This window comes from Girardinichthys multiradiatus, chromosome 21, assembly GCF_021462225.1.
Source record: "Girardinichthys multiradiatus isolate DD_20200921_A chromosome 21, DD_fGirMul_XY1, whole genome shotgun sequence".
In the NCBI taxonomy this organism is placed as follows: Eukaryota; Metazoa; Chordata; class Actinopteri; order Cyprinodontiformes; family Goodeidae; genus Girardinichthys; species Girardinichthys multiradiatus.
Genome location: NC_061813.1, coordinates 35,423,752 through 35,439,981, shown reverse-complemented (window position 1 = coordinate 35,439,981; position 16,230 = coordinate 35,423,752). Strand labels below are relative to the sequence as shown.

Here is a 16,230-nt window from a genome sequence, read left to right as displayed (position 1 = left end):
ATGAACTAACTTTCTGAAAATCCTTTTATATGCAGATGCAACTGTCGGTGTGGTGATTTTATCAGACATTGTCTCGTTTGTTAAATCAGTCACTGCTGAGTTGTGTGTCATCTCGCAGAAGGGAGGGTGCAGTTCATTGCAGGCATTATTTTTAATCTGTCTTAGATCCTGAAAACATAAACAAAAAGAGAAATTATAAATGGCTTTAGTAAAAAAATCTATATTTTTTTGTTAACAGCGGTCTTTAAACCCCTTGGACTTTTTCACATTTTGACACATCATGGCAAAAATTCATGTTTTTTTTTTAAATTAATGGATAAAGGGTTTTTTCACAAATAAAAATATTTTTTTACTCCTGATATTCTTAAATAAAAGGCACTGTAAAGGCTATTGATAACCCTGCAAGAGTTGCAGGAGGGGTCTCCATTTCCGGTCTAAAAGACCCGCTGTCTTACAGCCTTTACATGCATCCCTGTTCGAACACACCTGAATGAGATGAATGGTTTATCACCTGGCCCGAGCAGAGTTTAACGACAGCTGTGGAGGTAATTCAGCTGTTTGAGCTGTGTTGGAATAGGAATGCATCTAGAGTTGCAGGACAGTGGCTCTCATGGACTGGCATTCAGAGCTTCAGAGATCCTCGAATCAGGTGGCCGAGGGTGTCAACAGCCTCTGAAGACAACTGTTAGGATTTTCTTTATAGGTATTAGAGTTAATGGGGTTGATTATAAAACGTGGCACACCCCTCACTTTTATTTGTAGATTTTGGACACGTTTTTTCATTTCCTTTTGCACAATTATGCGCCTCTTTATGTTCGAATACCACATACGCTCTATATAAAATACAGGTTAAAGGTTGTTACGAGGCAAAATGTAAAAATGTTTAAGGGGTATAAAAGCTTTTGCAATATACTGTATCAGAGGTCAGAGAGTTTGACTGAAGCCAACAGGTGATTAAAACTAAGTGACATGAAGATTGTAGATACATGTTTGTGCCTGTTGAACATTACCATTTTAACAGTTTACTCTTTGTCATGTTTTGATTTTCTAATATACTACTCTGTCTGCTCTTTTCTTTGTTTATCCTATGGTCATAAAGCTGTTGCAGTACTTTAATATGTAAATGTATCTAATGGCATTTTCCTTATATGTTAATCAGTATCTAAAAATGTCATCCTAAGAATGACTAATTAACAAAAGTATTTAATGTGGAACATCAAATATTCTAAATTTACACATGCTGTGAGCAACTGCACACAAATTCTGCAATTTTTTACCTTTTTAATGATGTGTTTTTGTTTTCTGCAGTTATGAGTAAACACAAATAAATTAAATACAAATCCTATATGTGTCGGTTGGCGCTGCTAAGCTCATCCACTTCATCTGACTTTTACTGCATCTGTAAAATGCCCTGTGGTTGTAGTGGCTTTTTAATAACAGGGTGGGGGTTGAGGTGGTGAGCAATGTGTGACAACAAGACAAAATAATAGATCTCAGATATTTGTTCTGCAGTTTTGGTCATGTTGAGTGAGACTGTTGTGAGGAAATGCCCAGTTGAAGATATACTTTATAAATTACATTGAACATTTCTGTCACTATAATCAAATTTTTTTAGAACAATTTCTGATTTTAGCCAATTCTGATTTGACATGATCTTTCACTCTTTCAAAGTGTATAGAATTATTTATATATAAAACATAAACTATGATTTAAATAGTTATTTGTGCTAAATTAAGTAGAAATTGTTAATTTGAAGAATAGAATAGAATAGAATAGAATAGTCTTTATTGTCATTGTACTGGGGGGTACAACGAAATGAATACAACACAAACGATAAAAGGGTATTTGTTATGCTAATTAGTTAAATTAGGCATAATTGAGCAAAGGTCTGACCACTAGATGGCAGCAACGTTCTTAAATGATGATCCTTCGTATGTATTGATAATGCAACAACAGGTATTAGTGATGTACATACAGCACCTTGGCTTTGAGATGGTATCAGACAAATTTGCGGCAATATTTTCAAAAGTATTAATTTTGTATTTTGTACATTAACGTCATTCTAAATATTTGTTTGTGAGAGAGGAGTTACTGTTTAAAAGGTTTTTACAGCTATTTTAAATCAAAGAGAAAGCAGTTACTAATTCAACATTTTAAGCATTGTATACTGTACATAGTTAGCATTACTCATTGTAAACCGCAGTCCCTGTGTGTTTTCCCTAAAGAATGTTACCTTTATGATATATTTTAGATTTCCAAAAGGCTGAAAGAAGTTCCAAACCCTATATGTTCCCTGACAGAGGTAGGAGTCTTAAAATAATAAAGCATAGCAAATTTACTGCAATACAATTAGCTTTCTAGCTTTCTTCTGAAGCCGTACTCCAAATGTAAAAGTGCCAGCCTGAATGAGCAACTGACATGCCCTATTTAAAAAAATATGCCTTCTGTATTACTATCATATGGACGAAGACCAGGACTTTCGGAATAAAGTTTTTTGAACGAATGAGTCGAAAATTAAATTATCTGGACACCAGAAAGGGGGATGTGTGTAGCATGAAGTTACTATATTTTAACCGAAGGTCCTAACACTACCTAGAAGGGGGTACAGTGTCCTCACGTTTTCCTCAATTAGAATATAGATTCGTTGATATGTTTGTTTAATCAGTGAAACAAGGTTATTTATGATAGGTACGTATAATTAAATAACTTGGGGGCAGCCTAACATTTTAACATGACTGTACATCGCTGACTCTGATTGTAAACAGTGTGACTCTCAAACACACTTACCTTTCTTCTGTCTCTCTCCATATACATATGTATAAAAATCATAGAGAAGTGTTTAAATCAGATATATATTATTATATCAGCAATAATCAATATTATTATGTTAATTATTATTATATTTTACAAAATTATTTTAGCAGGAGTAAGAATTTAATTGATTTAAGGAAACCACAAAAGACAGCAATAATTGGTTTAGATAGATATTTTGGTTTGTTAAAATAAACACAAATACATTCGATTTTGTCCTAAATGTTTGTGTTATTATTGTTATATCACAAATTGGTGGTATTTTTACACAGAATTGTTATTTTTGAGATTTTTATATTGGTCCCTGCTTAGCCTGTGTCTCTTTGGATAAAACAGTTCAAGTTAGGATTTAGTATTCTCTGAAAGGACATAGGCATTAAACTAGATACTTATGGAGACAAAGCAAATTGCACACACAGATCGGTTTGGTTTTAATAAGCATTAATAGTTAAAGTGTGTTATTTAACATCATTAAAGTTCTAAGGAGAGCTCCTCAGAGGTAATTACACTGAGAAGGCACACATATGCTTTATTACTCAAACTTTAGCTGGGGGTGTCTCGTGTTGGGGTTTACCCCAGTGGACGAGAGGGTCGCATCCCTGCGCCTTCGGGTTGGGGACAGGTCTCTGACTGTCGTTTCGGCCTGCGGGCTGAGCGGTAGTGCGGAGTACCCGGCCTTCTTGGTATCCCTGTCGGGGGTGCTGGATAGTCCCCCTCCCAGGGACTCCATTATTCTGCTGGGGGACTTCAACGCCCACGTGGGAAATGACAGTAACACCTGGAGAGGCGTGATCGGGAGGAATGGCCTCCCCAATCTGAATCCGAGTGGTGCTTTATTATTGGACTTCTGTGCTAGTCACGGCTTGTCCATAATGAGCACCATGTTCAAATATAAGGGTGTCCATCAGTGTGCTTGGCACCAGGACACCCTAGGCTGGAGATCAATGATCGACTTTGTTGTCGTATCATCAGACCTTCGGCTGCATGTTTTGGACACTCGGGTGAAGAGAGTGGCTGAGCTGTCCACTGATCACCACCTGGTGGTGAGTTGGATCCGTTGGAGGAGGAGAAAGCCGAACAGACTTGGCAGGCCCAAGCGCATAGTGAGGGTCTGCTGGGAACGTCTGGCGGAGCCCTCGGCCAGGGATGTATTAAACTCTCACCTCCGGGAGAGCTTTGACCAGATTCTGGGGGATGTTGGAGACATAGAGTCCGAATGGACCATGTTCTCCACATCTATTGTCGATGTTGCTGCCATTAGCTGCGGCCGTAAGGTCTGCGGTGCCTGTCGCAGCGGCAATCCCAGAACCCGGTGGTGGAAACCGGCAGTAAGGGACGCTGTCAAGCTGAAGAAGGAGTCCTATAGGCTGTGGTTGGCTTGCGGGACTCCTGAGGCGGCTGACGGGTACTGTGAGGCCAAGAGTGCCGCGACCTGGGCTGTGGCAGAGGCAAAAACTTGGGCCTGGGAGGAGTTTGGTGAGGCCATGGAGAAGGACTACCGGTTGGCCTCGAAGCGATTCTGGCAAACCGTCCGGCGCCTCAGGAGGGGGAAGCAGTGCTTTGCCAACACTGTTTACAGTGGGGGTGGGTGGCTTCTGACCTCGACTGGGGACATTATCGGGCGGTGAAAAGAGTACTTCGAGGATCTCCTCAATCCTACCATCATGCATTCCCTGGTAGAAACAGAGGCTGGGGACTCGGGGTTGGACTCTTTCATCACCCTGGCTGAAGTCACCGAGGTGGTTAAAAAGCTCCGCAGTGGCAGGGCTTCAGGGGTGGATGAGATCTGCCCTGAGTACCACAAATCTCTGGATGTTGTGGGGCTGTCGTGGTTGACACGCCTCTTCAACATTGCGTGGTGGTCGGGGACAGTGCCCCTGGACTGGCAGACTGGCATGGTGGTCCCCCTTCATAAGAAGGGTGACTGGAGGGTGTGTTCCAACTACAGGGGGATCACACTCCTCAGCCTCCCTGCCAAGGTATTGGAGAGGAGAGTCCGGCTGATGGTTGAACCTCGGCTTCAGGAGGAGCAGTGTGGTTTTCATCCCGGCCGTGGAATGGTGGACCAGCTCTATACCCTCTACAGGGTAATAGAGGGTTCATGGGAGTTTGCCCAACCGGTCCACATGTGTTTTGTGGACCTGGAGAAAGCATTGGACTGTGTCCCACGTGATGCCATGTGGGGGGTGCTCCAGGAGTATGGAATCGGGGGCCCTTTATTAGGGGCCATCCGGTCCCTGTACAAGCCGAGCAGAAGTTTGGTTCACATTGCCGACACTAAGTCGGACCTCTTCCCGGTGCATGTTGGACTCCGGCAGGGCTGCCCTTTCTCACCGGTCCTTTTCATAACTTTTATGGACAGGATTTCTAAGCGCAGCCAAGGGGGTCTGGTTTGGGGACCAGTGGATTTCGTCTCTTTTTTTTGCAGATGACGTGGTCCTGCTGGCCCCCTCTAGCCAAGACCTACATCATGCGCTGGGGCGGTCGCAGCTGAGTGTGAAGCGGCTGGGATGAAGATCAGCTCCTCCAAGTCAGAGGCCATGGTACTCGACCGGAAAAGGGTGGCTTGTCCTCTTCAGGTTGGAGGGGAGTTCCTGCCTCAAGTGGAGGAGTTCACGAGTGAGGGAAGAATGAAGAGGGAGATTGACAGGCGGATTGGTGCGGCTGCTGCAGTAATGGGGGCACTGTGCCGGTCCGTTGTGGTGAAGAGAGAGCTGAGCCGAAAGCGAAGATCTCGATTTACTGGTCGGTCTACGTTCCTACCCTCACCTATGGCCATGAACTTTGGGTCATGACCGAAAGAACGAGATCCCGGATACAAGCGGCTGACATGAGCTTCTTCCGTAGGGTGTCCGGGCACTCCCTTAGAGATAGGGTGAGGAGCTCGGCCATCCGGGAGGGGCTCGGAGTAGATCCTCTGCTCCTCCACATCGAGAGGAGCCAGTTGAGGTGGCTCGGGCATCTATACCGGATGCCTCCTGAACGCCTTCCTCGGGAGGTGTTCCAGGCATGTGCCACTGGGAGGTGGCCCAGGGGACGACCCAGGACACGCTGGAGGGACTATGTCTCTCAGCTGGCCTGGGAACGCCATGGGCTCCGCCCGGAGGAGCTAGAGGAGATGTCTGGAGAGAGGGACGTCTGGGTGTCTGCTGAGTCTGCTGCCCCCACGACCCAGTCCCGGATAAGTGGAAGACGACGAGTACGAGTACTTTAGACAGACAGACAGACAGACAGACAGACAGACAAAAATGTACCCATGGGAAGCAATTTTTCATGGTCATAAATATATTTAATTAAAATATTAGCAGTAAACCAAAAGTTCATCTGTTATGACTGTGTGAAAAGCTCAAAGTAACCACAAAAACCTCACACAGACTCTGTGAAGGTTTTCACAGTTCACTCAGAAAGTCGTTATTCGGATTGGAATCAAGAGCTGTAAAGAGCTTAGTTTAAGACGTATTGCAGCTATTGGTGATAAAGCTATAACCATGGATCCTTTGCAATTCAAGCAACACTAAGGGCCATAGCAAAAACCTATTGGCGAATTTGGTATCAGACTTCTTTTTGATTGTGAGAACCATACTTTGGTATATAGAATTAGACTAACAAATCTGTGTGGACCCTTATTTTTATCTTTTTTTATCTGTGATTTATGTAACCTCAAATGCTTTGTAATTCCATACTTACGAATGTATTTATCTCTCTGACAGATATTACTTGGACAGCAAAGAGGACGGAGTAAGATACTTCCGAATCGATGAAAGCAGTGGAGTCATACGTACAACACAGCCTTTGGATAGAGAAGATATACCCTGGCACAACATTACTGTAATGGCCTCGGAGGTTGGTAGGTACCCAGGTGTATGAATAAACATAATGCAATGACTTACTCATTACCTTTTACACTAGAAGCTTGTGTTGGCTACGGTTGCATTTGGGAGGAAAATATTTAGCAGTTCGCTGAAATTTCATAAGAACTGGATTATTCTTCATTTAACCATCTGCAAACATACATAATTCCTGTTCAGCCCCCTTCAAAATAGATTAAGAATATCCTCTGGTCTTGAGGATACTCAGAATAATTTGAATGTCACTGGATCTTTACAAATAACTTTAGATGTTATACATCAGAGATGCTTTTAAATAATCGGAAGGTCCTTTACCACAGCTTAGATAGAAACAATTAAAGAGGAAATAGGCCCTGTCTCTAGCTCAACCTATTTTTTCTCTCTCCCTCTAGATAACAGGACACCCTGAGGGGATGATATAGTTAGGGGGCAGCCCGGGTTCAAATTCATAGAGAGTAACACAGGAGTCAGAATCAATATCAATAAAAGAGGGGATCCATAAAAAGCAATGAGTACATGAATCAGCAGCACACATGCTCCCCTTAGCTACAGAATCAAATCTGTAGCACATTGTAGGTACAGAACACTAGATACTGTGTGTGTTATTTAAAGACACTCCAGCTGGATTGCATGCTGACATGCTAATCAACAAATATGTGGAAAGAACATTCTTAATCATGTAGTAATCAGCACCCCATAAACACATGTTGTGACTGGTTTTCCAATGTTAATGTTGCATGGCAGGTTTGATTTGTGGACACTCTGGACAGGCAATTGTCGTGGTATTGATTCAAAATGTCCAACTGTGCTGCAGTAAACAAGAAAGGTGGTGCAGTATATGTTAACATACATGTGTCTTTGGAAGGGAAGTTCAGTGTTTAAACATTGTAATCAAGTATATTCAGCATAGTTTAAATGTTGTAAAATTACTATAGATTAGAAAATATTGGGTCAGTTTCATTTGCACATTATTTAGACTGTATTTTAACAGGCTAAAGTGAATTTTCCTATGACTGCACATAAAATTTAATCAATCTCTATTTGTTTAAATGTCCTTTTCTAGTCTGGTAACTAATTAAATCAATAAAGCCCCCTAACCTCAGGTGACTTGGGTAATTTGTAATCACAATTAGGCAAATATCCAGCCAGTGGACAAGGACATGCATGCTAATGCTTCTTTATCTCTTTGTCTCTCTTTAGTATTCAACAATACATGCCTAGACACAGTCAAAGGACATATACTTAAAGCTGGCAAAGAGTTACAGTTACATAGACAAAGCAACAGCTCCCAACTTATTGCATTGCAAACTATCTGGCAGAGGTTAAAAGTGGAATTTGGATAAGAAATTAGAGGGTTTAAATTCACAGCCATTTTTCAAATGTTAGCATACCTGTGGCAGGCCAGAAGTACCAAAATTAAATAAAGTCATTGCTGAATAATATTCATACATGTATGTCATAAATAAAATAAGATTAAAAATAAGGCAGTTCAATTGATTATGAAGCTTCAACAAAGTCAATATTCTTTGTTCATTTTTATTTGTTTGTTATTATTATTATTAATAATAATAATAATAAATATCTATATATTGATAGATCTATAGAAATATATATATATATATGTGTGTGTATATATGTGTATATATGTTACAGGTGCCTAAACAGGTTATTATTTACTTCAGGTAGGATACAGGAATACCTCAATAAATAAAAATAGTTTTAAAGGGTTCATTTATTTCAGATATTACAATCAAAAAGTGCAGCTTATGTTACATAGGTTCATAACACACAGATCATTGTATTTCAAGTATTTATTTCTGTTAGTGTTGATGATTATGGCTTACTGTTAATGAGCGCCTAAAACTCAGTATTCAAGCATCTCACTGGGAAGCTGAATGGAGGAAAATCCTGGTGTGAACAAAGATGCATAAGCAGCAGGGATAATCACGGGTTTAAAAGGATTATGAAGCAAAACTCATGTAGGAGTTTGGGGGAGATCCACAAGTTGTGGAAGTTTGTAGTTTTACATTTAAGAAATGATAGACTCATTTATTAATATTTATGAATAATGTGGATGTATTTATTATCAGTTTTATTTTTAAATAATCTTTTACAATATGCAGAAATAATATAAATGTTGTCATCTGTCACAGTTGTGTACTTATGCTTTCTGGAGCACCTTTCCTGTCTCTGAAATGTGTAAAAGTCTGAAAACAGCAGATGCCATTTTAAACATTCATTGGACTTTGCAAAAACAAAAACATACAAGCCTAAAGACAAAATAAAAAGTAAACATGTAGAACTAGAAATTCCCTTGAGGATATGTGCACCTGAAGATTTTTTTATCTGCTTAGTACTATTTTTTGCTGAACAAACATACTGTTTCACCTCAGCCACTCTACTACACACTCATACCGTAAATCATTATCTCTCCTGGAAGCCACCCAGTAAAAGCACTCTACAATCCTGGACAGAGGTACCTCATGGGTCGACAGTGAACTACATTCCTCAACGACCTTCAGGGCCACAGAAAAGTCATGCATACTCCAAGTTGTTTAAGCACTGTGTTTAAGATTGCTACAGTCTGCAAGTATTAAACAGTGAACTATGAAGCGAATCTGCGATTAAAAACACTTGGGGATAAATATACTATAAAACCGACAAAAACAGTGAAGTATTTATCCTGATTGGCTTTTGCCATTTTAACATAATAACAACATTGATGTCCTGCTTTTTTGTCAGAAGGCATCGGCTTTTAAAATTATTTATACATTTCCAGTTTTCAGAAGAAAAACAAACATTTGCGCTTCCTCAACATTTTGGAAACGAATAGGTAGTTTTAATATTAAGGAAAAGTGACAGCAAAAAACTATATAGAATACTTTACATGTATATTATGCGTGGGAATCAGTAATAAAAATAAGTAATAAAAAGCATTAAAACTGAACAAAAATAAAACAAGGATTTAACAAATGAGTCTGAAAAAAAAAAAAAACAATGCATTATTGCATTAAAGCTGCATCCTTATTAGTGGCCGTTAGGGGGAGCTTACAGAAAAAATGTCAGTCAGTCATTTTCTACCACTTCTTCCATAGTGGGTCGTGGAGAAGCTGGTGCCTATCTTCAGCAGTCAATGAGTAGGAGGCAGGGTACACCCTGGACAGGTCGCCAGTCCATCGCAGGGCAACACAGACACACACAGGACAAACAACCCCACACACACTCATTCACGCTTAAGGGCAATGTAGAGAAACCAATTAACCTAACAGTCATGTTTTTGGACTGTGGGAGGAAGCCAGAGTACCCAGACCCAGTACCCATACATCTTTTACCTAGTTTGCTTCATTGGATTTTCATATTCCAATCAATTTATTGACTCATTTGATCTAGTACATGGTCACAGGTAGATGAACAGGCAAATGCATGAGAGGCAAGGTAAGCCTTGGAATGGTCACTAGTCCAAAAAGTCCCTTTAATCATTGAAGAATGAAGAGTAACTAAGTTAATAAAGTTTAAGTAAAAATGTGTCATAAAATCAGAGTGCTCAGTACACCTTACTTGCATATATATTAGGCTGAAGGTGACAACCAAGCAGTTGAAGGTAATCAACTTCATTTTTTGTTTTGCTTGTAAGTTGTTGGAAACATATTAAAAAATAATTAAAAGTACCTAAATACCTGGTGAATAAACTAAGTGTTCTGTTACTTTGATATTAGCTAAAGGTCATATTTGGACCTTTAAACAACATTTTATGCTAAGCTGTTAGACTGAGTCCTAAACACTGATTTTAATGTCTGTGTTATGACCAGTGCAACTATAAATCAAGAAACCATTCCAAAATGTGTGGACAGCTACTTTAGGTTAGGGATAACTTTAGGAGACTTTTTTCAGCCATATGATTGCTATTTGAGAAAGTTTATTTTATTTAACCTGTAATCAATAATGTCCCGCAGTTCTCAATGAATTGTTTGTTCAGTTTACAGCCATACTTAAAAGATAAATGTAATTACTTATTAATAAAGTTTGTTTCCATTTTTCTTTCTATTTTTATTGAAACCTATGGTATGTTAGAAACTAGATTATTAATTGATCATAATAATAAATAAAATCATTCAATACAGATAAAAGTATTGTGATAATACTTTTGTCAGTATCATCCAGTTTTATTCCATATTTATTTCAAAAACAGCCAAATGTATCTTTCTTGCAAGAAGAGACACATGTGGGAGCTTTCTTTCATCCAGCTTACAGGCAGTGTGCAGCCCACATTGAGGTAAGGGGTAGTGCTGCCAGACTGTACGCCTGAAGCATATTTCCAAATAGTCAAATCTTTCTTTCTTATAAGACAGTGATAAATGTAGGAGCCTCGTCCCAGCCAGCTGGAGAGCAGTGTGCAGCAAGAAGTTAGGGAGTAGCAGAGTTCTTTAATGTATGCTCATACAAACACTGCTTAAAAAAAATAAAGGGAACACTCACATAACACATCCTAAATCTGAATGAATGAAATATTCTCATTGAATACTTTGTTCTGTACAAAGTTGAATGTGCTGAAAACAAAATCCCACAAAAATCATCAATGGAAATCAAATTTATTAACCAATGGAGGCCTGAATTTGGAGTCACACACAAAATTAAAGTGGAAAAACACACTACAGGCTGATTCAACTTTGATGTAATCTCTTTAAAACAAGACAAAATGAGGCTCAGTATTGTGTGTGGCCTCCACGTGCCTGTATGACCTCCCTACAACGCCTGGGCATGCTCTTGATGAGACGGTGGATGGTCTCAATTCAATTCAGTTTATTTATACAGTGCCAATTCACAACACATGTTGTCTCAAGGCACTTCACAAAAGTCAGGTACATACATTCCAATTAATCCTAACCATTGAACAGTGCAGTTAGATTCAGTTATTTATTCAAATTGGATAAGACGTTTTTCTATCTAAGGAAACCCAGCAGATTGCATCGAGTCAGAGATTTGTAGCAGTCACTCCTCCTGGAAGAGCATGTAGAGAGGGTCTCCTGAGGGATCTCCTCCCAGACCTGGACTAAAGCGTCCACCAACTCCTGGACGGTCTGTGGTGGATGGAGCGAGACATGATGTCCCAGATGTGCTCAATCAGATTCAGGTCTGGGGAACAGGCGGGCCAGTCCATAGCTTCAATGTCTTCATCTTGCAGGAACTGCTGACACACTCCAGCCACATGAGGTCTAGCATTGTCCTGCATTAGGAGGACCCCAGGGCCATCCGCACCAGCATATGGTCTCACAAGGGGTCTGAGGATCTCATCTCGGTACCTAATGGCAGTCAGGCTACCTCTGGTGAGCACAAGGAGGGCAGTGTGGCCCTCCAAAGAAATGCCACCCTGCATCATTACTGACCCACTGCCAAACCGGTCATGCTGAAGGATGTTGCAGGCAGCAGATCGCTCTCCACGGTGTCTCCAGACTCTATCACGTCTGTCACATGTGCTCAGTGTGAACCTGCTTTTCATCTGTGAAGAGCACAGAAGAGCCAATCCTGGTGTTCTCTGGCAAATGCCAAGAGTCCTGCACGGTGTTGGGCTGTGAGCACAACCCCCATTTGTGGACGTCGGGCACTCATACCATCCTCATGGAGTTGGTTTCTAACCGTTTGTGCAGATATATGCACATTTGTGGCCTGCTGGAGGTCATTTTGCAGTGCTCTGGCAGTGCTCCTCCTGTTCCTCCTTGCACAATGGGGGAGGTAGCGGTCCTGCAGCTGGATTGTTGCCCTCCTACGCCCTCCTCCACGTCTCCTGGTGTACTGGCCTGTCTCCTGGTAGCGCCTCCAGGCTCTGGACACTACGCTGACAGACACAGCAAACCTTCTTGCCACAGCTTGCATTGATGTGACATCCTGGATGAGCTGCACTACCTGAGCCACTTGTGTGGGTTGTAGAGTCCGTCTCATGCTACCACGATTATGAAAGCACCACCAACATTCAAAAGTGACCAAAACATCAGCCAGAAAGCATAGGTACTGAGAAGTGGTCTGTGGTCCCCACCTGCAGAACCACTCCTTTATTGAGTGTGTCTTGCTAATCGCCAAAGATTTTCCCCTGTTGTCTATTCCATTTGCACAACATCATGTGAAATTGATTGTCAATCACTGTTGCTTCCTTAGGGGACAGTTTGATTTCACAGAAGTTTGATTTACTCGGAGTTATATTGTGTTGTTTAAGTGTTCCCTTTATTTTTTGAGCAGTGTATTTCCAAATTGCCACATTTGTCATTCTTAAAAGCAACAGATAGTGTTGGATCTTATTTTAATCCAGTTTATATGCATTGTGTAGCAACAAGTTGGGGAAGGGCAAAGTTGAGAAATAACTTTTTTGAGAATATAAGCATTTAAAGCCTTGGTATTCCTTGCTACCAGTAACAGTCACTATCCTTTGAGTTGTGTGTACCTTTTTTTTTAAATCTTGAATGATTTATTGTGCATTGAACCTAAAATGTAGCTTCTTTCTCAGCTTTCACCTATTCTGTCTCTGCTTACAGACAACCCCAGTCTGCTCAGGCACGTTCCTGTTACCGTGCAGGTGCTGGACATGAACGACAATCCGCCAGAAATAGCAACTGATGAGGAAGTCATTGTGTGCGAGAGCTCAAGGCCCAGCCAGGTGAGCGTCTGAAACCCATCACTGGGAAGAAAAAAATGCTAAACACTCTTTACAGCTTTTCTCCCTATCTATGTCCTCCCATGTTCAAAACTTTCCTGAACTTAAAGATGAAAGTGTGTAGAGGTGCACATTAACCACAGTCATTTCCCTGACCACTCCTCTTTGTGCTGAACTCTCGTTTCCCTCAGCAATTTGTGGGTTGCTCAGCGAGACCAGAGCTGTAGCGGCTCTAACAGCGCTGGAGAGAGGCTGCTTAATCATCCTTTATACAAAATGAGCATCTCAGCAGCAAACCATGACAGGTCTAAATCGAAGCTCGTTCCAATTTGCTCACAGTAGTCTTTGATTCATTCAAATTAAGAAGGGTGTTGAGATATAGAGCAATCAGCAGCTTGGAAATGGCTGAAAGTGTGGCTCTGCAAAGGATGATGGAGTAAAGCAGCAAAAGACACAACTAAATAAATTTTTTATAGTTAAGAACTGGTCCAAGACAAGTTTAAATGAAGGTTTGGATTAAATTTGAATTAAGGTTTGCAAGCTCAGGACTCCTGGCTCAGGGGATTAAATAGCAAGAATCACAATCTTTTTGCAGACAGCGAAACCTTTACATTCAGCAGAAAATATGCAGAGTAGAACATTTATTCTGGTAATTTTTTGGAAACAATTTACATTTATATCACAAATGGAATATTTTGTAACTGGATCAAATAATTATTGCAAATCTAAAGACACTAATTGAAACTATAACATTTTAAATAGCTACTCATGGATTCTAAATACTCTTCTTCGTCACACAGTTAGACTAACAGTGTATCACTCGATATGTAAGGACAACAATTTTAAAAAGTTTTCATATTGGACTAAATTATTTCATACTCAGAACCCTTCTGCACCTAAAAAGAATGTAATGTAAAAATAAAGCCTTACTCCGAGTTAAGCCGGCCAAAGTCAGTTATGCAATATTTTAGTGACATATTTCAATTTATTAAAAGTTTAATGACAAACTTTAAAATAAAAAGCAATCGGTGCACTGTTAACTTATTAAGGGTTAATGTAATGTACCACAAGATTCTGTGCTGGTGCCTAAACGTTTAACGCTATATACAGTACAGACCAAATGTTTGGACACACCTTCTCATTCAAAGAGTTGTCTTTATTTTCATGACTATGAATATTGTAGCTTTACACTGAAGGCATCAAAACTATGAATTAACACGTGGAATTACATACTGAACAAAAAAGTGAAACAACTGAAAATATGTCTTATATTCTAGGTTCTTCAAAGTAGCCACCTTTTGCTTTCATTACTGCTCCGCACACTCTTGGCATTCTGTTGATGAGCTTCAAGAGGTAGTCACTTGAAATGGTTTTCACTTCACAGGTGTGCCCTGTCAGGTTAAATAAGTGGGATTTCAAGCCTCATAAATGGGGTTGCGACCATCAGTTGTGTTGTGCAGGAGGTGGATACAGTACACAGCTGATAGTCCTACTGAATAGATTGTTTATTCAAAATTGAAGGCATACTGAACCAGCATGGCTACCACAGCATCTTGCAGCGGCATGCTATTCCATCCGGTTTGCGTTTAGTTGGACCATCATTTATTTTTCAACAAGACAGTGACCTCAAACACACCTACAGGCCGTGTAAGGCTTTTCGACCAAGGAGAGTGATGGGGTGCTGCGCCAGATGACCTGGCCTCCACAGTCACCGGACCTGAACCCAATCGAGATTGTTTGGGGTGAGCTGGACCGCAGAGTGAAGGCAAAAGGGCCAACAAGTGCTAAGCATCTCTGGGAACTCCTTCAAGACTGTTGGAAAACCATTTCAGGTGACTACCTCTTGAAGCTCATCAACAGAATGCCAAGATTGTGCGGAGCAGTAATCAAAGTAAAAGGTGGCTACTTTGAAGAACCTAGAATATAAGACATATTTTCAGTTGTTTCACACTTTTTTGTTCAGTATATAATTCCACATGTGTTAATTCATAGTTTTGATGCTTTCAGTGTGAAGCTACAATATTCATAGTCATGAAAATAAAGACAACTCTTTGAATGAGAAGGTGTGTCCAAACCTTTGCTCTGTAATGTATAAAAGACATATGTAATGCATCAAGTAATTTAACATTCTATTATGCTAATAAAACAACATTAAATTTCACTGATAAAAGTTTTGAATAGTTTCTGGAGTTGGAAAAAAAGGAACTGACAGCTTGACAAAAATGCTTTAATTTAGAAAAATTATCACCAAGTTACTACAAAACATTTTTTTTTTTATATTTAGCAACAATCAACTGTAAAAGGAGGTCAGTCTCATGATGAATGATATTCCAATTGTAAGAGTTAATGAAACCAGATTTTCGGGAATAATAATAAATGAAATGCACCATAAGCTTCATATAAACATGTTAAGCAAGTAAAATGTAAACCATTTGCAATATTATGTAAAACTAAACACATTGGTGCCAGTGTTGCCTAGTCTGCTTATTATAAGCAACTTTGGGCTTGAAAATCTTGTGAGTCACAGGTTGCGGTTTTGGGCTTGTTTTGGAAGGTGAAGTTTCTTATTTGAGCTTGGCTTTTTTTCAAAATCAAACCCCTTGATTATCTCCCAGCTCTTCAAAATAAAGCAAAACACGAGTATGTTTGTAGTTTGTCCTTTCCACGCCCCTGTTTTCTGGTTATCGTGCCCACCGAGTTGACTACAGACTAGAGGGTGACATGGTAGTGGATTTTCTCTCCTGTCCCATCCCGCTCCCACAGAAAAATGTCTTGTCCCATCCCTATACCAGGCCAGCATAAAAAAAAAATCCTGTCCCATCCCACTCCTGGTAATTGACTTCCACTCCCATCCCGCTCTCATTTAGAACAACTCCCACTCCTCTGCCACTCCCATTTTTGTTTTCTTAATTTAGTCTTTTGGCAATT

General features: G+C 40.3%; 1 protein-coding gene across 2 annotated transcripts in view; it reads left to right on the top strand.

The window, feature by feature from the left end:
* Positions 1–16,230, top strand: part of LOC124857612 (cadherin-18) — a 195,493-nt gene that overhangs the window by 126,799 nt on the left and 52,464 nt on the right. For both annotated transcript variants that reach the window (XM_047348929.1, XM_047348930.1), the window contains 2 exons: positions 6,522–6,658; positions 13,184–13,305. In XM_047348929.1, the coding sequence (XP_047204885.1) occupies positions 6,522–6,658; positions 13,184–13,305 (259 nt within the window). The remainder of the gene's footprint in view (positions 1–6,521; positions 6,659–13,183; positions 13,306–16,230) is intronic.